The 27,466-nt window shown below is 34.2% G+C and overlaps 1 protein-coding gene across 2 annotated transcripts in view; it reads left to right on the top strand.

The window, feature by feature from the left end:
- Nucleotides 1-1,701: 1,701 nt before the first annotated feature.
- Ca-beta (Calcium channel protein beta subunit) overlaps nt 1,702-27,466 on the top strand; it is a 46,928-nt gene continuing 21,163 nt past the window's right edge. Inside the window, exons 1-3 of one of the 2 annotated variants that reach the window (XM_077439397.1) lie at nt 1,702-2,024; nt 18,775-18,891; nt 21,554-21,673. In XM_077439397.1, coding sequence (XP_077295523.1) covers nt 1,959-2,024; nt 18,775-18,891; nt 21,554-21,673 — 303 coding nt within the window. In that variant the 5' untranslated portion in view covers nt 1,702-1,958. The remainder of the gene's footprint in view (nt 2,025-18,774; nt 18,892-21,553; nt 21,674-27,466) is intronic. The other variant, XM_077439396.1, reaches the window with a different exon arrangement.

Here is a 27,466-nt window from a genome sequence, read left to right as displayed (position 1 = left end):
CTAAACGGCAATTAATCTTGGGGGCGTGGGGGGCGAAGCCCTAAAAGGCAACTGATCATGGGGGCGAAGCCCTAAACGGCAGTTAATCATGGGGGCGCGGAGGGGCGAAGCCCTAAAAGGCATTAGCTAAGGGGGGCGAAGCCCTAAACGGCAATTAATCTTGGGGGCGCGGGGGGCGAAGCCCTAAAAGGCATTAACTAGGGGGGGCGAAGCCCTAGACGGCATTTAATCATGGGGGTGCGGAGGGGCGAAGCCCTAAAAGGCATTAACTAAGGGGGGCGAAGCCCGAAACGGCAATTAATCTTGTGGGCGCGGGGGGCGAAGCCCTAAAAGGCATTAACTAAGGGGGGCGAAGCCCTAGACGGCTTTGAATCATGGGGGCGCGGAGGGGCGAAGCCCTAAAAGGCAACTGATCATGGGGGCGAAGCCCTAAACGGCAATTGCTCATGGGGCGTGGAGGGGCGAAGCCCTAGAAGGCAAAGGCTCAGGGGGGTGCCGAGGGCGAAGCCCTAGAAGGCAAAAAAAAAATTTGATTTTTTTTTTTAATTTTTTTTTTGATTTTTTTTTTTATTTTTTTTTATTTTATTTTTTATTTTATTTTTTAATTTTTTTTTAAATTTTTTTTTTTAAATTTTAAATTTTTTTTTTTTTTTTAATTAAATTAGCTTAGTCATGTTTAAGCGGTTTATATTATAAACACTGAGCGAAGCCGGGTAATACAGCTAGTCTATCATAAAGCCTAAACATTTCTGCTGGGATTAAAGATCATCATCTTCAGTGGCGGCTTGTCTATATGGGCGGCAGGGCTACAGCCCTCCCAATATAGTACAAATGCATGCTATTTTTGTCGTCCATATGGGCTGCAGGGCTGCATCCTCGTAGTATAGTACATATGCATACTATTTTGGTCTGCATTTTATCATCGGTATGGTCAACGAGCTACTACAGCCCGATTAATCTTTGCAGCCCCCCCCCCCCCCTATGAACTCTCACGAGCCGCCACTGATCATCTTACAAACTATGTTTGTAGTGCGGATTATTTATTGTGAAAACGTTTAATAACAAACTTTCATAATACTTTGAGAATTGTGTCAAATGGTAAAACTTCTACTCATCGACGAATAAGCTTGAGAGGAATATTCACTTGGTAATTGGATTATTAGTCACATTGCGATCGCCTAAAAGACAATTTTTGCAATATTTTCGGAATATTTGGCATAGTTATCGTTAGTATGATGGACTTTTCAGCTGCCAGATGTTTCGTTATAGAGATTTTAGTGACTTTTGGGCGAGCGCTTTGTGACCAACAATCACCGAACCATTCATTTGACTTGATGATACATTTCAACATTCCTCCGCCACGTACTTATAGCAGTTCTGGGTAAAATCTATGAATATCCTTTTGTTATAACCAGCTTACTCTTCGGTCAATATTTAGAAGCGGACGACTGTTGGGATACACCAACACATTATAACACAATTAAAGTCGATCGTATTGGGAAGAATGTCATCGTCCATGACTTGGCTCCGGCTCGCGGTCCACGTGGACTCCGAGGCATCCCCAAGTCTCAAGGCCGAGCTGATGGCCGAGGAGCTCTGGTGCGCGTCCAGCCAGCTGACCACGAAACTCGGCCGGCGTGTCTGACCAGCAGTATTTTTAGCTCCATCTGGGCCAAAGTCCCGTCCCCTCCCGTCCCGATTAGTCCACCGGCAGTTGCGCTCCGCAGCGCCAAAAGCTCGCTCGCTGCTTCTTGTCCAGTAAATCCCATCTGTATTTGACGAGATGCCTATCGCGCGGTTGTGCAGTGCCTTATCACAACGATGAACCACCTCAATTTAGTGTTTTGGACTCGTTCTTCGATCTTCCACAGCACCGGATCCCCCTTGGTGTGAATGCTCCGCTAGTGGTCCGGTGCTTCGGTGGAAATCTATTAAAGTAGTAGCGGACAAGCAGCAGGATGGCCCACATGCGGAGACCGGCCAAAAAGTACAAGTCACCGTTCGGAAACGTCAACAAGAGGAGGGTAACGTCATCATTGCATCTGTCAAACATTTGACGTTCCCCTAAAGTGGCCATTCACGTAGAAATTTATCTGCAGACGAATCTGAAATCGGTAACAATTTTTCTGTCGTAGCGATTTCTCAGAGATCGGCAACTTATTTGCCGACAGATACGACTTGTCCACAATACAATATAATCGACCAGGTTATACTTCATACATATGTAGTTGTGTTTATCACTATCGTTGTCAAGGACTCAAAATACTATTGACTGACAATATATATATATATATATATATATATATATATATATATATATATATATATATATATATATATATATATATATATATATATATATATATTTTAATCAGCTTGAATTGTTCATGTTCCACTAAAGATTCTTAGAAACTAAGTTGAGAAATCTCTCAAATTGAGAGTCTCAATGTATCTCGCAGGTAGGGTGACCATGCGTCCCGTTTTTGCCGGGACAGTCCCGTTTTTACGTACTTGGCGTTCGTCCCGTCGTTTACGTAAAATTATTTGATTTATCTCGTATTGTTACTCCAATGATACACACAAGAATTTTATTGAAAAAAAATCACTTTGTGTCATTATTTTCATCATAATTATTTTTGAATATAATTATAAGAATACAGATGTTCTTTAATTATGACGGAGACACGTTCTTACACCTCTAAGTTGAATTTAATAAAAAACGTAAAAATATTTAGAAAATTTATCAATTTTATTCATTTTAAAATATACATGTTTAATCATTTCTCGTAATATGCACATTTAGCTTCTAAAGGGCAGTCAGTGGTTGCAGGTAACGGCAGCCCATGATTTAATAATAATTTTCTGTAGATCGTTGATTTTTTTTCGGTGGTAAATGCGAATCGTCGTACTCGAGAACTGACTGTATGTACATACATATGTATATGTAAATAAAATATTTATACTATATTTAATTTTTTTATCTAGTGTAATTTTCTTCTTATAAAGAAATGTGCGTTCTTGTAAAAATTACAACTTAACAAAAGAATAAATCAAAATTTTCAAATGCACATAATTTTTGCAATTAAAAGACACTGAGAATATCTTTTTGGAAAATTTGTAATTTTATTTGTCAATTTTAGACGTTTCAAAAAAACATTAGCCTCTGGGGCATGAACATCAAATATTACATATATATTTATTTTATTTTGTTTCTATTTTCCATGTACACAAGAATCGTACATTCTGAAAAAAATAATCCCTTGACAATATAAATGGTTATTTGAGGGAAGAAATACAAAATTTTTGGACGTGAACCCATTTTTTTATAAAGGGGGACAATATTTTTGTTCAGCGTTCCGTTTTGAGTCCTGGGAAATTTGGTCACCCTACTCATAGGATTTTTGTAAATACGATATATATCGTATCCGGAGACCTTACGAAAGACGACCACCAATAAATCTCTACGTGATTACCCATCTTTATTATTAACAACCTCCTTAAACCTACTTATTCCAGGAACGAAAGTTAGAAGGAAATGGAGGGGGCGAATATCAGATATCATGTTGATAATGGCTGTTGACAAATTTGGCAACGTGTTAAGAGCTTATTATAATATAATATAACTAATATTTAAAATGCAAAAAGTATTTAACGCGTACATAAATATGTATACAAGCCACGGTAGTTTTATAAATATTTTGTAATTGGACAAAAAAGCCAACATATCATGCATCGAATATTTTTAATTGTAGGTAACTTTCAGATTATTGTTGGGAAAATTTATTATTTGTAGGTAAAATTTTCATCAATTCATATGACATATTTATGTACGTACTTAATTAACCCAGTCGTTGAACGAAGGACCATATGTATATATTTTTATCGTTTTTAATTTTTTCATGTACTCAAGCTAACATCAAGTAAAATTAAAATGGATTCAATGTGATCAAATATCTTATAAGTATAGATAAATAAATATAATAAAATTTACATTATTATTATTATGCACGTGCTTTTCTGTGAATGTGTGTGTCTGTGTGTACATAGTTGCAGGACTGCAGAGTGGAGACAATGCGGTTTAGGGGGTGTTGTGAAGTTTGGCTGGGAGGGTGGCGGCCGGCATTCGGCAACTCTCGGTCAAATTCGGTCGTTTCCGGTCTAGCTCGTGTGTTTCCGTCGACGTTCGTAGACTGTCGATCGATATAAAGACGCCGCACTACGGCCATGTACAGTGCGGCTCGTCAACACTAATGCCTTTCACTGTCAAATTGTAAGCTTTGAGGCATTGAGACGGATGAATCCAAACCTTTGCGTTTTTTATTCTAAATTCTATACGAAGTTAGAATAAAGAACGAGTAGGTTAATTAGATATAGATTATGAGGAAATTGTGATATTACATCAGTAGAAGGGGAGGGGGGGGGGCGTGACTTAAAAGAGTAAATTGGGCGTAAATTAATCAAGTTGCAAATTAAGTTCGATATTTGCGCTAATTGATATGTATTGAAGTTTTTTTTTAACTTAGTGTAAAAAATAAAATTACTATGTTTGTGAATTTTATAATTGTCCAGATTTACATCAGCAGGTAAAGAGAAAATCGAATTATTTCCATAGAAATTTTCTGGGGTTTAAATTGCTATGACATTTCAATTAGTATGTACATACATATGTGAGTACACTAAAGACGCAAACACACTGAACGCCATGCACGTTCTCGTGGTTTCCAGCTGGGAAAGGCGTTTCTTCAGGTCATTACTAATTCTCGTACGATCTAATTATTTCGACAAGTTTCTCCTGTATTTCTTCGAGTATGGCAATCACCTTTATCGAAAACGTATGAGAGAAAGTATAAAAGCTTGTTATATTAAATATATATGAGATAAGAGTAAATGAGAGTGAAAAAGTAACTGTTATAATTGCTTAGCCTAAGAGTCGTGAAGGGGTGGTAGAAAGACGTGTTTGGATACCTATCTGTCATCGCTTCAATCTGACACAAGATTCCGATGTATTTTTTTGTAATGGCTGGTTAATGATTAAACTCCTCTAGCTTCATGTCGGAAACATTAAATTACTTCAATATTAGCTAACCCCCGTATGTATGTAAGATATCAAGCTGAAGAGTTGGTTCAAGTGGTTCAAAATCAAATTACTATTTTTTGACGTGAAGGAATGCCACTGAACTAATAGAGCGAAGCTAATAAAAAGCTTGTAAAGCACTAGTAGACACCAACTTATTTGTGAATATTAAAAAAATTATAATCATTTATGTCATTTATGCGATTTCCTAAGTACATTTTGGATGACAAATTTGGTAGAGGCGAAGAAATATTTTAATGACTGTCCGTTCGGTGATCATTGATCACAAAAATTGGTCACAAAAGTCACTAAAATCTCTATAAGGGAACATCTGGCTGCTGAAAAGTCCATCATACTAACGAAAACTCGAGGGCCAAATATTCCGCATTCGCGGTTTTCATAGCAGAAATTGTCTTTGTGACCATCGCAATGTAATTCAATTACCGACTGTCCATGCCGGTATTAAGCCTTCGAAAGAGAAGACACTATTATACCCTGCCTTCGGAAATTGGTTCTGCATATCTGGAGGGATTCCTACCTTGGAAAGATTGCTCGATTCCCGAGTGTGGAAGCACCCAGTCGCGGGGATTTTATTAAAATTTGCTATTTGAGGTATTTAATATTATGTTCGCTTTTTCGTGCGACCGCTATTGTCTGGCCTCGCGAAAAGGTTGCGAGTCACTGATTTGAGTCGAAGGTAGTATGAATTTTTGGGCCGGGGTGTCGGTGGCGTCTCGGCGCCGTTGGCTCGGGGTGGGCTCCGGCTAGGGGTGGCGAGGTGGGGAGAGTGGGTGCGCTTTTCCGCCGATGTAGGGCGCCGCTGCGAGTTCATTCATAGCCGGGGGCCGCAGCGGGCGAAGCCCCCGACCGAGGGCTCCGCCCCCGCCATCGCCACGGACGAGAGCCGCACGCCGATGGTGCGCGGCGCCACCGATCGCACCAAACCATGTCGTAACATGATCGGCTACAACAACTACGGCCACGGCTACAACAAGTTGTTCACGCAGGTTAGCCACACCAAACACACACAAACCCCTACCCGTCGCTCCCTCCCACATTTTCCGACCCCTACCCTTCAACCCTACCACCGCCCCCACACACCCGCCCAGGTTTGTGCCACCTCTCTCCGTATCGAATAAATAAAGGAAAACCCCCCACTTTTCCGACCCCCTCGTGTCCGCAGTGGCCGTAGCGACCGTAGCACACTCTGCGTAGACCGCAGTCCGTACACGTACTCCTCCGTAGATACAGACTCTACATTTTGAATTGTTAATACACATCAACCCTCGCCCTCCCTCCGCAGCCCCCGGGTGTTTTCCAGGGTGTGGTTGCCTGAAATGTGCAATTAAATTTTTATTGAAAATCTGTCGACTGCGAACAACGGCGGACGAGGCTTAACATGCGTTAAGGTCTGTATTGTCGTTAAAAGTAAATAATATAACAGTGAAATCAGACAAATCGTCGATACAGCTGTTATTGTGACAGTGACGTCTGACTACGCCCCGTACTTGTGCGCGCGTGTGTGTGTATGTGTGTGTGTGTGTGTTAATTTTTTTTAATAGGCTCATAGTATGTACAATGCTGAAACTATTTTTGCACTAATACTGTTGTGATATGCAAAGCTTTAGAGTGCTATCTATGTATAGTAGGAATGGACAGTATTCGTTTAGTGGACAAGAAAATTTCGAGGGTTTTTCCATATACCGATTTTTCATTACAAAAGACCCAGGTGCAAGCCAAACATTGTCTTCTGACAACGATGGGATGATAATAAACCCTGATCAACCGATCTTGCGTACAATTTGTGATACCCACCAAATTATCGTTTTATTTTCACCCCTTCCTAATGACTGTACGTTTTGCATAGTGAGAAAGCAACGCTCAAAATAATCACAGCTAGTATGTGTTATATAAAACGGACAAAATTTCACCTAATGGAACTAATCCACACTAGTTTTTGTACAAGAATATTAAAGCAAACTCATGAAAGTCAATGATAATAAACAGTACATTATTTCTACTGTCATATAACTATTGCAACATTATATTATATATTGTACAAAAAAGGTTCATGAAATTGTTGATTTAAAAAGTTGCTCATTTGGACTACTTCCATTAGGCATAACTTCATCCAAATAATTATGGTGCAAATCAGACTTTTCTGTAAATAACATAAGTAATGATGAAAGAGACAATGATTTGGTAAATAATTGATGGTGTCAATAGAATCGTCTTAGCTGTGAGATGTGACGGATGATCAGGATTTAATAAAATTCCATTCAATCCTACAATTATAAATATTTAGGAATTTGTCTTATATAGCGGGTCGTTATATGGAAAAAATCTTTTGCTATTTTTTTGGTAGGATAGTATTGTTGAATATACAGAAATGTATATAGATACATTTGCTTTTATGATTTTAAGTCGTCTGTTTATTTATTTGTTTCCTTGGGCTTGCTTAACTTTTGCACCGATCCATTGTATGTACATACATACATACATACATATGTACGTTAAAGCGAAAGCCACCGTGCTCGAATTGGTCCACATAATTTATTTACGGAAAATCGAGCGTCGCTTATTTATAACCCTTTCGAGACTACCAATACATAAATTGAGGTAAAATCAGCGACGTGCAATGCATGACAAAACGTGCCGTTCATTGTTATTATACACATTTGGTGAAATCGCTGCGGATGATTCATTTCGTCAACTGTATTTAGATATGATCTCGTTATTGGGAATGTTTGTAGGGGTAAAATGTACATACATACATACAATTTCGCTCTCTATTATGTCATAATTTTGCAAAGTCAAGTCCAAAGTATGAAAGTACATATGTACATATACATATGTAATTGGATTTTTCCAGCATTGTTGTGTTATTACTTTAATGTTATTTGGAAAATGAGCACAAAATCGTAAACAAATATTTTTTCGGCGGGAATAAATATTTTTTCAAATGGATGCATTTGTACGTAATTTTATATGATATATACATATATATTAACTGAAATACTAAAAATTATTATATTAATTATACGAAAACGTCACATTTACATACATATGTACATAAATATCACCTAAAATTTTATATGAAACTATCAAAGAAAGATTATAATTTTTCTAATATTTATTTTTCACAATGCATTCATGTAAATATAATGAAAACTAAAAAATGATTCAAGCATTTTATCAAGTAAAATAATGTTTATAATACCAATACGTATAATGTAATAAATAACAAACCAAAAACATATGTAGCGTTTAATGCTAATAACTCGGGTGTCACGGGTTAGATACCTGATCCAGTGTTGCTGGCCAGACCTTAGATACACGTGACTCCAGGTCGATCGTTTCTTCTTAGAGTTTGCTAATTTATTTAATTTCATTGTTTAAAAGGTTCTTACCAAATTGGTCACTTACTCTCATGTGTCACCGTTATTTGAATTAATTTCGAATATATATTAACATTATAAATTTATTTATATTACATATGTACAAAGTTGGCCATAGGTGTCACCTCGAGGAAATACCGTAATGACACCTTGGTAAAGAAAAATAAAATAAAAATATATATGTACATATATATATATACATATGTATGTACGTACATGTAAATTTGACTATTAATCTTCTTTTTTATTATAAATGATCATTTCGCATACAAAAAAAGGTTATTTATGTACATACATACGTATGTATGTACATATGTAACTATTTCTATGAAAAGTTTGCTTTTTAAAAATAGTCCCCTTAAATAATTCCTCCTTAAAATACCTATATTTAAACATAATCAATTTTAATTCTTTGACTGGTGCGATAAAAATCTTCTCTTTTAATTTTGAGCAAATCGTATTTGCCATCTTTAGAAGCCATCCTATACAAAACTTTGTTGGTCCCTTTATTTGTTGTGGGCTCATTTTTTAGGTTTTCGTACAAAGTTTGTTACACAAAGTAGCAAAATCCACGCACAAATGTAACCCTACACCACAATAATGTCTATCAAAGTTATCTAATAGAAAGTCAACCTTTGGACATAAGCAAATGAACACGATTAAAGCAAATCAAACAATCAAGCGATGCAGAAATCAACATATTGTAAAATCAGAACATTCCAGTATCCAACTTTCACGCTGTCGATACAATACAATACTTTTCGAACGATTTCTGTTGTGTCTGTTGAATTTCACGGCCATATTTTGCACGTATTGGAGATAACAGAACATGACAATTTTCCAGCGGACCATTGCGCACAATCACATCCTTTTAAATTGCAGCATTATGGAAATATTCAGTGAAGGTGCACAACAGAAAACTTTCGCAACATGGAAATTCAAAAACATTTTCCAAGTGCTATTCGTTCCACTGTACTCACCACTACACGCGCGCGTATGCTCTTTGCAAGTTTTTCAAAGGGAAAACTACCCGAGGCGATGCCCCAGTTGTGAAGTGCATTCTGTTGTGCAACGAAATATTTCAAATGCATTGTGCAATACTCGAAATTTACTGACCTTGCAGCCACAAATCTATACCTAATATCTATAATTGAATCATGAATATTATTTCTACATAGACTTGAAAACATAGTCACGAGAAAATCAAATGAGAAATTCCTCTACTTGTGATCACGCAAGACCATTCTAACAAGGAAGTGTTGTAATGTTAGCTTACAAAATTTTAAAAGAAAATAATGCTCATTTTAGCCATTATATTTGAAAGTGGCGGAAGTCCAATTTTCAGTTCTAAAAACACTTTCTGTTTGACTCATTCACAAATTCTTATCACTAATTTTAATTCGATATGTCCAAAATCTTGGAAAAGCAAAATAAACGTATTACAGGCCGCCAGTATTTTTTTTAAATATTGTTAAACGCATAACATTATATTTAATGTTTTGCGAGATATTTCTCGATATGAAAAAAAACTGGACATTCACTTATTATCACTTTCAAATACATATATCGTCTCTTATGATGATTCCTTTCTAGTTCTATGGAAGCCCATTAGTTGTAGGTTATTAATTGATATTTCATGAATTTCTAGGGCAATGAATTTTGATGATAGGTTCATAAATAAATTTTGAAAATAAATAATTTCGAGAGATTTTTATTTTATATGTTACTCGTATAATCCGGTATTTTATTGTACGCTAAACAAATATATACAACCGACAAAACTTGCTATACTATCTCATGGTTCTTTATCCAACACTGTATATAGATTCCCATCCAAGCAACGCCAATAATTTGGTAATTGGGTAATTTGGACAATAAACAATGTATGGTGACACTGAGGCCACGATTCTCAATATATGTATATGTACATATGTTATAGCCTAATTGTATATTTCGTTCGTCATGAACATACTAGTATGTTCATAGACGAACCAATGTGGCGTTGTAGTGCACACAAAAAAACAAATTGGCAAATAAACTACATACATACATACGGGTCTAAGTGACGAGCCAGAATGTTAAATTACAGAAAACACAAATATCGGAAGGCAAAGATCGAAAATCAAAACATAAAAAAATGGTGCATGGTAAACGGTAAATACAACAGGAACAAGAGGAACATGCTTTTCCTCCCGTATTCTGCGCGCGCACATTAATATTAATATACCGATATTTGTGTTTTCTGTAATTTAACATTCTGGCTCGTCACGGAGACCGCATACATACATATATTGTAGTTTGATCATGCACAGACTACTAGGCATAATTTAAGTATTCTCAATCCTGATATGAATTATTTTGAATATTAGCGGAAACGGGAATTATAGCAACGTTTTAATGTGGTTTCCAGTGGGAAAACGCCAAGTATTCCCTTGGGAATACTTGGCGTTTTGACATCTCAAAAGTTTTGACAGCTAAAATTTTCATGCAACGTCTGGTGGGTACATTATTTGGAGTTTTTGACTGTTAGCAGTTAAACTAAAACCAATAGTTCGTATATGAACAAACTAGTAAGTTCATGTACAAACCAGAGTGAACACTTGAACTGTAACTTCTACCTATGTACATCAGGCCGCGCGGGCTTTTTTGGTCGTATTTCATTTTCCAGTATTATTCTATTGGCATATTTTTTTCTATAGATGCAGTTGACAGGCGTTTTCAATATAAAACATAATATGTATTTTAATAAAATAAATGACGATAAAAAAAACAAGTACTAATTATGTATTGTAATAAAATAAATCAATAACAATGTAAATATTTTCGTATTATATATTTTAGATAAAATCCGTCGTTTCCTTTTTCTCTTTGTCGGGGAGATTTATACCTACTTTTGTATTTAGCCTTGCACTTACATTTAACGACATCGGCCCGTCCGTAAACATTATATCCTGTTTTTAACTACATATTGGGCTCCTTTGAGAGTATTATTTTTAAATAAAATGAACATCCCTACCAGCAGCTAAATAATATCTTGTTCAGAGAAAAAGTATTTAATTAACAGTAATTTCATAAATAAAAAATAGTCTCAATGAACGGACATTGCAGATACTAATATATGTACATGCCATAAGTATTCATTGCAGTTATTTCCTTTCAAAGGAGGCGAGAACAATATCAATTTCTTGACTGGTATTCCTCCTTTATTGTTTGAAAAAGAAGTTCATGCCCAAAATATAAACTACGTCCAAAAAAAGCCCTTGTGGTCACCACTGATATATGTACATACATACTCCCTTGAATATCTTTAGTCACATAAAATCTGCTTTATGTAATTGGTACAGAATTTTATTGGCCCATTATTTTCATAGCTACAATAAAAGCAATCGATTTGATCGAGAATATTTTAACAGAAAAGTTAAACCACGTATTCAGGAGCTTCCTGTAACAATTTTCCAACGCGGTCCGCAGTTTCCCGGATACGTAAACAAAATAACACAACATTCAAATGTTCCATTTAACCCGACAGATTTGCTCTCGAATTAGCGCAGTGGCTCGTGCGAATTCGCAACAATTCCGCGAATTCGCAACAATTTTCCAATACATATTCATTCGCACATTTCAAATGCGATCGGCCATTTTGCGATCGCGCGGCTGGCGGTTCGATAGTAATCAATCGATCGATAAATTCGCATATAAATAAACCACCCTTTGAATGTCACTGTCGAAACTATTAATCAAACGTGTTGCGGTTGAGAAACCGGCGGACCGTAATCGAAGTCGATAAGTGAGAGATGCGATCAAAAAGTTCGCGGAACGAAAAAGTAAAACAAACGGCACGGAAGCCGCCAAATTGCCACGCATGACGATTTGTCATCTTTCGGTGTAAAGGTTAATTCAATTTGATGTAAAATAATACCCATACGCTATTTTGCCCTTTCGAATGTGACATTTACAATGCTAAGTAAACACACGCACAGAAATAGCTTCCAGTATTTTGTCTTCATATGATATGTACATATACAAATGCATATGGAGATTTTTATAACTATTATATGTATAAGGCTTCAACATTCTACTAATATAAATAGAAATTTTACTTATTGATCACTGTATGTTAGTATAATTGAAAGGCATTAATTTAGATTGCTACACTTTTAGAACAATCAAAAATATACGACTGTATTCTTCTAATATTATATACTGGTTGTTTTACCCAGCTTCGCTCAATATTTGTAATATAAACAGCGTAAACATGGCGAATCTAATAGCAAATATTAATTTGTTTATTTATTAAATTTATTTGAATCGAAAAAAAATAATATTCAACCAATCGAATCGTCGTCATAGAAACTTTGACTTGTTTTCGACGTTCCCAACCAAAAATACTTACATACAAATATATATATATATACAAAGTCTTTGTATATATATATATATATATATATATATATATATATATATATATATATATATATATATATATATATATATATATATACAAAGTCTTTTTCGAAATTATATATTAGATTATATGTACATATATATATATAGATATATTCTTCTCCAAAAGTCTTCCTCAATATACATATGTACATATTATACTAAAATGTATGAAATGAAAGCTACAAGCAAATCATCGCTTATCGAATTTATTGATATATCTATGTAGGTTTTTCATTTCAAATTGACCCTTTTTTATTTCAAATTGATCCCGTTTCAATGTCAATTTGAAACTAAAAAGGTTTAATTTGGAATGAAAAACCTATATCAACAAATTCGATAAGCGACGATTTGCTTGTAGCTTTCATTTCATACACTGTAGTATAATATGTTTTATTTTATTTATTTATTTTATTTATATATATTTTAGCTATCAAGCTAATTTAAAAATACATCTTAATTATTATACTTAACTCTAAAATTTATAATTAACTTATATGTACTGTCCCTCACTGTATGTGTATTATATAGAGGATCAATTTGAAATGAAAAATAATGAAAAACCTATATTAAAATAAAATAACCTTACCTACATTATGTGTTTCAGAATATGTTTCTCGCAGATTAGTCGTATATCAATATATATATATATATATTGATTGTACCAGTTTTTTCATAGATAACGTATATCAAATTTTATTTTATATTATACACATACATATGTACGTACATATGTATACTTATATACCAGAAAGGCCTAGCAAATAAACCCCAATGCCACTTCCTGGCCAGTTATAAACATCGATAAACAGTTTATAGAGCAATTTTACAAAGTATCAAAGAAACGTCTATGGATAAATTTAACAAACATTTTATAAATCGGCAAATTCAAGATGCTGAATTTTGCTAGAAATAGGAAATTGTTGTGTCGCGTTGGGGCAAACTGTCATGGCTTATATAATTCAGGTTTTTCAAGTTATTCCAGCATCTACAAACTTAAAATTCGATACTAATTAAAATATGGACATACAATATCTGTGCACCAAGCCATCGATATGTATTATACATATTTGAAGTAAACTTTCTTCTTTATAAATCTGTACATACATACATATATTACAGATCTAAATAGATGAATAGTATAATAGTATTCGTAAAAACCTTTAATCTTTGACTTATATACATATGTGGTCCTTTAAAAAATGAAGTGTTGAATTTTAAATCAGTTTTTGAGTAGAAGTGTTAGCGGTGACGTATCATATGTATAAACAGTCAGTGTTGATTTTTTAATAAAGAGTGAACGGAAATCGCTGACATCCGGTAAACTATCAGAAAATAGTGTTATTCTTTGACTTAAATGTTGTAAATACTTTGACCAAACCGAGTATTTTACAGGCATATAAGCATATTGAGCATGTTACAGATTAATGAAATTTAATCAATAGCTATAATTATTAAACAAACTATTATACATATAATTGTTTGTTTTCAAATTAAACCTGCAATCGAAATGTTTACCGTGCAGTCACGGTAGCCAAAAAAATTGTAACCAAACGTCAACACATCAGTCAAACTGTGAAGAATTTAACGAACGCTTTGGCTCAAAGCGATCTGATTATTTCGAGAGGCAGATACAATCGTTGTGAAACGTGACGATTGCAAATTATAAAGCCGCACACACACACGCTCGCATTTTTACCACAATGCACCAAACGTATTCTGGTCCCTTTCTACATATCCACGTTTATGTGTACCACGTTTATGTGCTTTTTTTTGGGTCACCTCAGCATGGAGAGCTTAACGCAAGGTTGTTTCACTTCAAAAACCTCTGTGAATGCAAGAGTAAACCAGAGTGCTTAGACGTGTGAAAACAAACCAACCCTCACTGCCTACGTCCCTGTGCTTTTTTTAATCTAAAGCTTCACCCTGAAATGTGAAGTGCTATTGAAACTATTCGAGTTGAAACTTATTCACTATCCCCATACCTTTACATACCATATACGCTTTAGCTTTCGTTGTAAAAGCTTTCGATTTATTCAGACGCTATTTTCGCTTTTTATTTAACACGATGTAATACATTTTATTAGACTATACGGATTTATATCAAAATAGGTTCCACTTATTGTGTATAACAATTTTAAATTCACTTTGATAAAGTGTGTTTTCATTTTAAGTGAACTATTCAATTCTATGACAGCTACATACTATGTTTATTATCTATTCCAGTCGAGTATACGTGTGTACCTTTTCGAAAAGGTTTCATTGTTGGGCAGAACTTAAGACTCGTTGGGTCAAATATCAAGCCCTAAAAATATACACTCAACTGGAATACGCAATAGACGTTGATTGCTCGCTCGCAGCCCAGATTTTTTAAATAGATATATGTGTATGTAAGCTTTAAGTCATTTAAAATGATCAATAATGAGCAATGTACAACATACATATTTTCATGTGGATGTTTTTATTTTATTTTATATAATATTATTTTTTTTACCCGGCTTCGCTCGGTATTTGTAATATAAACCGTTTAAACATGGCTAATATAATATTAAACATTTTATTAAATTTATTTGAATATTCATTTGTTTTTCTACGAACCAACAATAGTTACTAAGTCTCTTTCGAAATTATATGTATATCAGATGTACATATGTATGTACATTGATCGTTTGAAATTGACTTGATGCTTTATAGTTAAACTTAAAAAGTGTGACCCCAAATTACAATTAGAAGTACTTCCAAAGCCCAATTTTAATTTAAAATAAATATGTTATAGATTTTTTAACATAAAGTACGTACATATTTGACGAATTATCTAGGGATGATTTAAATAATAAAAAAATAGATCTTTCCGTCTGTCATACTACCCTTAATTGATTGATAAATGTTGTCTACGTCTTTTTAATTACTATTATTATGCTAAGACGTATATATTATATTATATATATTCGTCTATTCTCAATTTTTAACACCTTATTTTTTCATGTTACCTTTCCGTTATTTGCATGCTCACTCTAACCTTCACCACTGGAAGTGTTAACATATGACCAAGTATACGTCTTTGGTAAGATTTTTGGCCTTTATATTACATGGTTTATTTTATTTCTGTTCCGTAATTGAATGCGAGCTAGAAAATAATTCAATTAAAAAACAATCTAGCTGATATCCCACAGTGTGACTTTCATTTTCAAAAATAAGATTTTGCCATATTATACAGATATTTTAAATTGAAAAAAAAATGAAATGAAATGAAAATGAACGCCAAAACTGGTCACATACATACATACAAGAATACAGTATCAATAAAAACATTTTTTTATATAATTAAACTTATTCACTGGTCATCATCAATGCTGTATTGTTGTAGGTCGTTATAGTGTTTCGATTAGCTTGCATTTCGTACACGGATCAATATATTGTGAATGTTAGATGTTGCATGTGACGCAATGTCCTGCAGGAAAAGATCGATATGCAACTTTTACGGCGATTTTCAAATGTTTTATAGTCTTCATACATACATATATAGAAAATTATTGAAAATTTTCCGCAAAACTTTGAGAATCGCTGTCGCACGACGCGAAGCTCTAACCACAGGACATACGGTTTGTATGAAAAACGCAACTAAAATTGCATATACAATATTATAGTTTATTATTATCATTATTACTCACGTGCATTAACTTAATAGGGTGTATGACATACTTACCATTGAAACAATTTAGTTATCACATGTTGATAAATTGAATTAAAAATTCATATTGTTTAGTAAAGAATGCTACATATGTACTTGCAATCTCGTTAATCAAAAAATTCAGTGTTTATTATTTTTTTTACATTTGGGAAAAACAGTAAAATATTGTATATATTATAGTGAATATTCCCAGTGAAATTATACTTAAACTATAAGAAGTATGCTTTCGCCAACTCAGTCGGTGAATGCATATTACACAAATCAGGATGCTAGATCATAACAGCACCAATTGAAAGAAAGTACTGAAGACTGTCCTATTTATGATGAAAGAGTACTCCATTCAAGAATTAATTTGAAACCGTATTTCGAAAAACAGCAAAAGTTAGTCTGACATCGTCAAATTTGGTGCCTTCTGGTGTATTAAACATTTATACATTGAAGAAGATATCGAAAAACTATTGTTGGAGGTAAAAGAAGAAGATACAGCATTAATAAAAGCATCATAAGTAAGTTTCAAGTATTCGGAATATGAATCACTGCTACCAGTGAAAGTATATTTTCACTGCTAATATGAAATCACTGTAACATATACATATCAAAAGTTAAATGTTGGTAAAAAAATTGCTAATTATTACTTACTGTTCTTCTCAACTAACAAAGGTTCGAAGTTTATATATGTAAAATTATAATACAGAAGGAATACATTAAAAAAAATTGCATGAATTTGATTAGCGTTGGTTATATTATGCATATTGAACGTTACTTCACATTCAACTTTATTTTAATATGTAATAGAATTAGTTCTATTTTAATGAAAAATTCAAATAAAAAAACTTTTCACACAGATATCATCTCAAATTCATTAGGAATTATTTGTTCATTGTAAATATAGATGCAATTTTCAAAACGAAAATCTCCAAAAATGATATTTATTTTATCGTATGTGTACGTGGCGTGTAAAACGATATCGTTCACTAACGTTTAACCTTGTCGTTTATGTGCGTAATACGTTAAAATTTAAAAGGGGCATAATTTGAAATGCGACCGTTTTCCTAGAAATTCGAGCAAGTCCATTAATTAACCCTTAGCGTGCCGCCCCACAATCACAAAGCGCAAAGAAACGTAGAGCGTTCCACGACAGCACCTCGGATGCGATCGATAAATTTACACGCGTAAATTTATTACACTTATATTCTCTTTCATTACATTTTTAATATTTTTAAATTTATCTCACGCCTGCCTTGATTATTCTTACTTATATATAATATCAAATTTTTAAACCTCGATTTAGCGGACTAATTTTGGAGTTGTCTAATGGAGATTTATTTCAATTTGAACCATTTTGGCATTACAGGAATGGTCGAAAATATAACAAAGACAAGAGAGAGACAAAAAAATATGTATATATTCAGACAAAAATACATTTATACATATTCATACAAAAAAAAAACAATAGCAAACAATAGTAAATATATATCAAATAAGGAAATATATTGTATGTGGGAATGTCTTGCATCCACAACCAATACCAATATATGATAAATACATATAAGAACCAACCAACTAACCAGAGATCGTTTCATATATGAAGGCCTACTCCAATTCAAATAAAAAATGCGTATGCTAGGACCTTGATCGTTCATTCTGCGCATCTTTTCTGAGTGGGAATCATCTGTGTAGTTTATTCATTTAGGAAAAATTTTATATACTATACATATATTAGGTGCATTGATGGAGGCATATCATTAATGGAGGCAATACAATTAAAAGACAACATCCACAATACCGTTTGAACAAATTTGAATAATTTGAAAGTACTTGATGTAGATTGGGTGGTAAATTACGTACTTTGGCTACGAATAATTATTATGTCTGTTAAATCGAGGTTTTCGTGTAGTAGTTTGACAAGATCCGTATTTTGAATTATGACACAAAGGACCACGCTATGATTATTATTGTCGTCGTCGCGCAATAAACGAACGCATTGTCGTATACTTACATATAAGTGATCAGGTCAGGCGTTCGCCTCAGGCGGCTAGCTATGAAAAAACTCCTGGCACAATTGTGTGTCGGTAGTCTCGTGTCATTTTTGGAGATGTACTTTTTGTCTTTTGTGTTTTGTTTTTTTACTTATAGGCGTTTTCATGTGGTTCGATCGGTGATTTCAGGGCTCGGCGGACTCGAATTACTCGCAGCCATCTTCAGACCTCTCGCTGGACGAGGAAAAGGAGTCCCTGAGGCGCGAGAAGGAACGCCAGGCCCTGGGGCAGCTGGAGAAAGCACGGGTTAGTTTTGCTTGTAGTTATCTAAAGGTTAATTTATACACGTCGGCGAACAATCATTGCACCACCAATCGTAACTTTGTACTCTGAATCACCCTGAAAGTGTATAAATAGACTTTTAAGTAGTTGAACGTATATGTATGTATACTTAATATGGCACTACCCGCTTTCACCTTCGAAACTTTAAGACTCCGAGAGAATTTCATGCAGGTATTTTCATTTTTCATTGAGGCGAAAATTAATCCACAGCAAATTCTGGAGGAACAAAAAATATCTACAAATTTTCGTTACAATCAGTGCAAGGGAAATATAAATAAGGTGAAATAAATATCATATATACATACATATGTACGAGCTCGTATGTACATACATACATATATATTGAATTAAGTGTGTCAAAGTAATATAATAAATATTTTACTATCCATAAAGAGTCTGATCTAATTATACATATCCAACAATTAGTTGAATATGGAATGATCGAAATGAAAAGTCCTCGTTACGTTAATGAATACTCCTGATAAAAGAAGTATTCACAGCTATTCACTGAGCTATGTTGCAACTAATAACATAATTTTATTTTATTTTTAGTCAATTAATTATGCACACTCACTCGTCTTAACAGATTACTCCAATTATTATTAATTCTGTATAAGGTACATAATTATTAATTATATTTTTAGGTTAAACACGACATCTATGGTCAAACATTGTACAGAAGTATTGTCAGTAATATATATATATGTATATACATATATACATATATGTAAATATTATATATAGAAGACAAATACAAACAACGATTAACATCCACAGAGACATCTATGGATGTTATGAAAATCGAGAAGCTGAATAAATCGAAATTTTACGAGAGAGATAGGACGGGGTTGCCGATTTGTTGGAATCATTTCAATGAAATCAGATAAATTGGTAAACTTTGATAGGAAACGATCGACTTAAGAGTCACATATCCAAGGTCTGGCCAGCAGCACACACCAGGGATAGAACCCATGACTACACAATTACATGCTAACCATCGATCTTACATATGCTGCTGGTTTAAGCTCATGGTTCAGTCGTTAGAGTATAATGCTAACAGCTGAGGGGTCACGGGTACAATCCCTGACTGCTTGTTGTTGGCCAGGCCATGGATATATATATATATATATATATATATATATATGTGTGTGTGTGTGTGTGTGTGTGTGTGTATATATACATACATATGTAACTCCAGGTTGATTGTTTCTGATTTCATTGTTGAAACGGTTACTATCGCCATTTGTCACCATTATTTGAATTTAATTTCAAAATTTATAATAATAATATAAATTTATATACAGTACAAATTTACAAATTTGGCCATAGGTGTCGCCTTGAGGTAACTTATAATAGCACCATGGTAAATATATTTTTTTAAATATTTAAAAAAATAAAATATTCTGAAGGATATTGCGATACGTCTTTTTACAAACTTTTTTTTATGACTCAAATTTTTGTAGTTGAATTCAATAAGTGTGTACAAAATCCACCAATACCTTGAGATGATTATTTCTGGTCATCTAACTGATGGCTAAATGGAGGGCTTCGAACCGGAACTGAATTGAAAACCGAAAACCGATGATTGATGATTGAACATGATTCCTCACTTCAGTTGTCGTTCAATCTTCGTATGCGCAACACGTCTATCAAAATTGCATTTAAAAAAATTATGACTTTACCATATAAATTTACGGCTTTGCGGTGTAGCATAACCATTGGCTTCGGAGTGTGGCACCTGGCTATCATACAAGTACCATAAAACGTTTTAAAACAAACAAGAACATTTATTAAAATTTAAATATCACTCGGAGTTGAACCGAAAACCGAAATAAAGACACGCTCTTAATGGGAACGTACCTAGAATCGTTTCCGGACATTTCATCTCGGGGACAACTCACTGATAGATTTCATGCAAATATTTTTTATCCACAATATTATATTAATTTTTAATTTTTATGCTGACTGTACTTTTTGAAATGTATATTGAAACAGTTTTGGGGAGTTGTGTGTGACCAGTAACATGAGTCAACATGCAGTATTTTAAGCGTTCGGGTGACAATGTGTAACCAAATTACAAGTAAGCTTTTGAAAAAGATGTTTTTAATGTACATGTGTATGTATATCCGGACGTTTTGACGAAGAGTCTTCATAATCCTAGTCCTATTCAAACAGTACGTAAGCGCGTACGAAATTCACCATCGAGTGTATGCGCAAGAGAGAAAGGCAGAGAACATCCAATTATAAAACTCTCCCTGTGAGGGGGGTCGCTATTAGTCTTTCTGGTATGTTTAACCGACCCATCACCCTCACCGGCTTATTGTAAATCGGTTCAAATGTTTTGTGCAAACAATTAGCATTGAACTGTGCGGAAATATGACGGCGATCATTAGAACCTGGCAGCTATTAGTGAGCTTCCTTTCAGAAGCACTTTCACGATTAATGCCGGAAACGTCTCGCGAGACAAAAGCTATTCACACCCACGCGCCTTGCTATAAGAACTAATTGCCATCTGTTTTTCGCATGATGCTTGTCTGCGAATTTCAATGTGTCGCGATTTAATACCATACATTATGTATATGCTCCAAAATACCTGTTATTAATTTGTATGTTTTTGATGTTTCAGTCGAAGCCAGTGGCTTTCGCCGTACGCACCAATGTGTCTTATAATGGCAGCCTGGATGACGACTCGCCCGTACATGGGAGCGCTATCTCCTTTGATGTCAGGGACTTCCTACACATCAAGGTAATTGATTTGATTCTCCTTCCTGTTTCGATTATTAAATTTCCTCCATGCTGGTTTAAACCGACTGCCAACGTCCACGCTGCAGCTTCTCTAGTATTGATCTTGGAAAATTCTCATTGTCTAACTTGGCTTCGATCCAATGAACTTAGCGTGACTCGTCAACCGAAACAAAAAAAAAATCCGAAACGCTTAATCTCCGATCGTCCTAGATACCGATGGGTGGCTAAGATAAATAAAATACGAAAAAAAAGTATTAACAAATGTATTAAATTAAATACGTTTCTTATGCTAAATCATGATGTATCTGCACCCACATTGGAAATACAGGGATAGATTAGAAGTTTTAGCATTGTCCTCTTTTCGAAGACTGTAAATTTATGGTATTTCTCAGAAAAAAGCAGCAGCTAAATATCATAGTATCATTATTATTTTTAATAGCCTATTGAAAATGCAATACATTTTTACATACATTGAAGCTATCGATATTAAAAATATATATATATAACTTGGTATTAAGCTTATATGTACTTCTAGATATGAAATGTCAGTTCAATATGTACACCATAAGTTTCCGAGAAAAACTTAAAAAACCTCAATCCTATAGAGCAGTGCTTCCCAATTACATACTTTCATGTCACGGCCCCCTAGATCTGAAAGAATTAATTCCCGGCCCCTTTTTTTCTAGTTAAAAGGTTTATTTGGCAGTAATTATTACAATTATAATACACATATTTATAAATTTATAATTTACAATTATAGTACACATATTTGAAATCCTACGGCCCCCCAGGGGGCCGCGGCCTCCAATTCGGGAAGAATTCGGCAAACCGCGGCTCGCGAGCCACATGCGGCTCTTTTCATGCGGCAAAGTGCTTTAAAATTGTGTCAATTTCAAAAGACGGGGTGAAAAGTACAACCGGCATAAGAAAAGGGTTTGTTGCTATTTTGAAAGAAAAAAATTATCACGAGGTACTTGCTTACCATTGCATCATCATCGAAATGACATCATCGAACTCAATCTGTCTTTCATGTACGAACAGGACGCGATTATGTCATTTGCACAGATTGAGTTCGATGAGGGAAATAGGTGATATCATCGACCTAGTTTCATACATAAAAAAATTCCTGCTAGAACATCATTAACAATAGTGGCTACTAAATTATAATTGTATGATGGTGCGTACGCACCAGGCCAACGAATGGCACCACAGGCCAACTTTTGAAACCAGTAGCGTACAAAATATCGAAATAAAAATTACATTAAAAAATTGAAATTGAATATTAAAATTAAAACTATATCAAAATAAAATTATAATTATTATATTAAAATTAAAACTATATCAAAATAAAATTATAATTATTATATTAAAATTCAACCTCTAACATAAAAAACCTCTTGATGCAACTGCAACAGAATTAAATAAAAGATTTAAAAAACAAAGACTTATGGCGCTCTAAATTTGAACGTCTTTGTGTTGATGTGAAAATATTGGAGAAATAAAATTTTAACTTAGTTCACAGCACAAGTGGTCTGCTTTGAAAGACCTGGATAAGGAAGACATGATGAATTTTAATACCTTGAATAGTATTCCTGACTCATATGATCAGTTCAAAAAAGGTAATTTACGGCTTATGGGAACTATTTTTTTACCTGCTCCGTACTCGACAAATGTACTCAGGTCAAAAATCATATGCATGCATACTAATTCTATATCGTTTTATTTGTATCTACACGAGATGAATTCAAGGAAAAATAATGGCGTTTTTAATAAACGGATGAAAAAACGTTTGCGTATTAATTCTAGTATTTCGAACCCAAAACCTTGGTTTTTAGAAACATGCAGGAGTGAAATATAATGAAAGGGTTGTTGAAAGAAATCAATTGTTCATCGCTCAAATGATTTCATATATCTGATTCATTAGTGTTCACATCAGAATATGCGAATGGATTCTGTCAAATATGTATGACGTAAATATTATATGTACGTAGAGCCAAAACAAGATATCATTTTTTTGCCATATTTTTCCCGATTGGATATTTAACTGTAGTGTATATATTTCTAAATAAAATCTTTGGAGTTTAAATTTAAATCAATTCGAAGTTTGATTATTTCCAATTACAGTTCATTAGGATTTGTTTCAATTTTTGTATAGATTTGACTTGTAATTTTTTCTACATACGTACATACATATGTTGTTATTAATCTTTCCATAATTGTTTTTGAACATTTTAATTTTCATAGAGAATCATTTGGTTCGAGTTATATCAGGATATTTATTTGTTTAATATTTATTTATTTGTTAAGTTTTTCTTTTTTTCTTCTTATGTACCTACATATGTATGTTTGCATTTATGCAAAATTATGTGTAAATATTTTTCAATGCACGAGAAATGCTTAAATACTACATCGTTTAAATTAGCTTTATTATATAATATATAATATTTTTATATATTTATATGTATAAATAAATAACATGTAAGTTGTTGAAAAATTCTTATCGAACTTATCACATATACAAATATATGTAATATGTAAATACATACATATATATGTAATATATACATATGTATTTACATATTGAAACATACATACGCAAAAGCATACATACATATGTATATGCAAAAGCATATATACATACATATATAAATGCATTTGTATTTTTTTTCTTGTAAAATTCCTTTCGAAATATAACTTATATTAGATGAGCACATTCCGAAAACAATTCCAACATACATATAAACCTGACTTACTACAAATTTCCAAGGAGATGCAAGGCCATTGTTCACATTAATTGTTTGTAAACCATTCTCATGATCTAATTTTATGAATACCTTACTGACAATTTAATTTTTATTAATAAATAAGATTATTATTAAGTACTAGTGATGTACCGTCATCGCATGGGTTTTGGTATATGAAGTTATTAAATAAAAATAAATAAAAGTAATGTGTCGGTTTTCGATCCGCACACGGTCGAATTTTTATTGATGTGACGTACATATGTACATATGTCGAATCGAAATGAATATTATAATACGGCGAGCGTTATCTCAAATTTAACATGATATACACTTTTTTAAATGTATATCATGTTAAATTTAATTTTTTTTATATAAGCAAAGTAGACTTCGGCCACTTTCAAATACATCGTATCGTACGATACATACGAGTTGTATTTAATGCTTCAAAATATTCTTTGCGATCAATAAAAATTTTAGTGAACTGATTGCATTATAAAAAGCCCTGGGTGCAAAGTCAAAACTCTGACCATTTATATTAAGTCCTGAATTAGTATCGAGTTTTTGTTTCTGTCTTTCACATACAGTGCGAGTGAGTGAGTAATCAATTGTTATTGCAATAACCCAGTGTTCAGGTAAAGAAAAAAATGCTGTCATATCGACATAGTGTCTTTCTCGCTCACACTAAGTACACCATTATCTCACTGAATCGCTCGCAGTACGATATTGGAAAAACCAGGTGCGAGTTATCGTTCGGTGGCATGTCCTCTCGATACATCAGTTGAGTGTCGACCACCATAGCGATCACTCATCAGAGCCACTACACTACCCATGTACTTGGCGATCAAACAGTGCCGACCATACTAACATAGTGACCATTTACCATAGTGAACATACTAACATAGTGACCTACTAATATAGTGACGATACTACATTCAGCGATCAAGATGGTTAGCGATAGAGCTCGCTGTCTTTTATCGAATAAACGAAGCCAATCGGCGAATGTGCATTTTACGCCTGAAACGAATCTAGCCCCTATCCCGAGAAACGAAGAATCAGAAAAATGTTCAAGACCGGACAGTTCGTCATCATATACTAGTACATCGCGTTCCAGAAACTCGGATTCAAGTACCTCATCTGCTGGTACCTCACATATCTCGAATGTCAACGCATCACACGTCAAAACCAGTGAGCCTCTTTCAAACGACACGAATCCTAATAAGAATACATTGCAGAATCGTCGTATAATATGCAATTTGAAAACCAATGTCTCAAACGTATCTACTCCGAAAGAATCTGCTCCGGATTTTAAGGCTTGGTATGCATTAGCTAAAGCTTCATCCGCGACATCGTTGAAAGTTAGAAAATCATCTGTGCCCACTGTGAAAGCTATCGCTGCATCTGCAATAACTTCTGAATCTGCCGCTTCACCTGCGTCAACTTTGAAAGTCGGCTACTCATCTGAATCCACCGCAGTGGAATTTACCACGGCGATGGCAGCATATTTGAAAAATAATGCTGTATCTGCATCAGTTTTGAGTCCGGAGGATTCATCTTCATTAAAAAATCGCTTTTTATTGTTATTCAACTTTGTACCCAAGCCCACAAAGATTGTGTATAACGAAGAAGGGTTGAAAATCATTAACGAGACTTATCTGTCTTTAGTAAAAAACAATAAATCTACATGCAAAAGAGATATTACAACGCCACCAATTTCGAAAAGAATGAATCTAAGAGTGAAGGACCTCAACTGCAACTGCAACGCATTGAGATGTATACTGAGTAGACCAATCAAAAATCCATACCAATATCCATCATTTAAAATTAATGACTATTCCAACGTAAAATCTTCAAGTGCCGACATTCATTTATCAAATTCCAAACGAAGAACTTCATCTAGAAATGTTTCGAAAACCACATCTAAATCAAATTTAAAGGCGAAGGTTTCATCATCTTTAGAAGAAAGTAACGGCGACGTTACGAATATACTAGTCGAGGAACCTAGTGTAAATACTTTGAAGACCAAATTTTCTATCTCGGCACCTTTGAGAACGAAGACCTCCAATAATACGACATTGGAGAGCAATTCTGCTCAAAAATTGACAAATTCCAATGATCACGCTTTGTCTACATCGAAGAGAAATGCTGTTCCAAAATTGTTGAACTCCAGTGATAACGCTTCTTCGACATCGAAGAGAAATTCCATTTCAAAATCGACGAACTACAATGATAAGGCTCCGCCAACGTCGAAGAGCAATTATGTTCCAAAATTGATGAACTCCAATGATACGACTTCGCCAACGTCGAAGAGCAATTCTGTTCCAGAATTGATGAACTCCAGTGATAACGCTTCATCGACATCGAAGAGAAATTCCTTTTCAAAATTGGCGAACTCTAATGATAACGCTCCGCCAACATCGAAGAGAAATGATATTCCAAAATTGATGAACTACAATGATAACATGCCATCTACATCGAAGAGCAATGCTGTTCCAAAATTGACGAATTCTAATGATAACGCTCCGTCAACATCGAAGAGCAATGCTGTTCAAAGCGATGCTAAGACTTCGCCAACATCGAAGACCAGTTCTGTTCCAGAATTGATGAACTCCAGTGATAACGCTTCATCGACATCGAAGAGAAATTCCTTTTCAAAATTGGCGAACTCCAATGATAACGCTCCTTCAACATCGAAGAGCAATGCTGTTCAAAAATTGATGAATTCCAATGATAACACTCCGTCTACATTGAAGAAAAATTCTGTTCCAAAATTGTCGAACTACAATGATAACATGCCATCTACATTGAAGAAAAATTCTGTTCCAGAATTGATGAACTCCAGTGATAACGCTCCGCCAACATCGAAGAGCAATGCTGTTCCAAAATTGATGAATTCCAATGATAACGCTCCGTCTACATTGAAGAAAAATTCTGTTCCAAAATTGGCGAACTCCAATGATAACGCTCCGCCAACATCGAAGAGAAATGCTATTCCAAAATTGATGGACTACAATGATAACAAGACACCTGCATCGAAGAGCAATGCTGTTCCA

This window comes from Arctopsyche grandis, chromosome 10 (assembly GCF_051622035.1).
Source record: "Arctopsyche grandis isolate Sample6627 chromosome 10, ASM5162203v2, whole genome shotgun sequence".
NCBI lineage: Eukaryota > Metazoa > Arthropoda > Insecta > Trichoptera > Hydropsychidae > Arctopsyche > Arctopsyche grandis.
The sequence above is the reverse complement of the archived record's forward strand: the minus strand, read 5'-3'. Positions and strand labels throughout refer to the sequence as shown.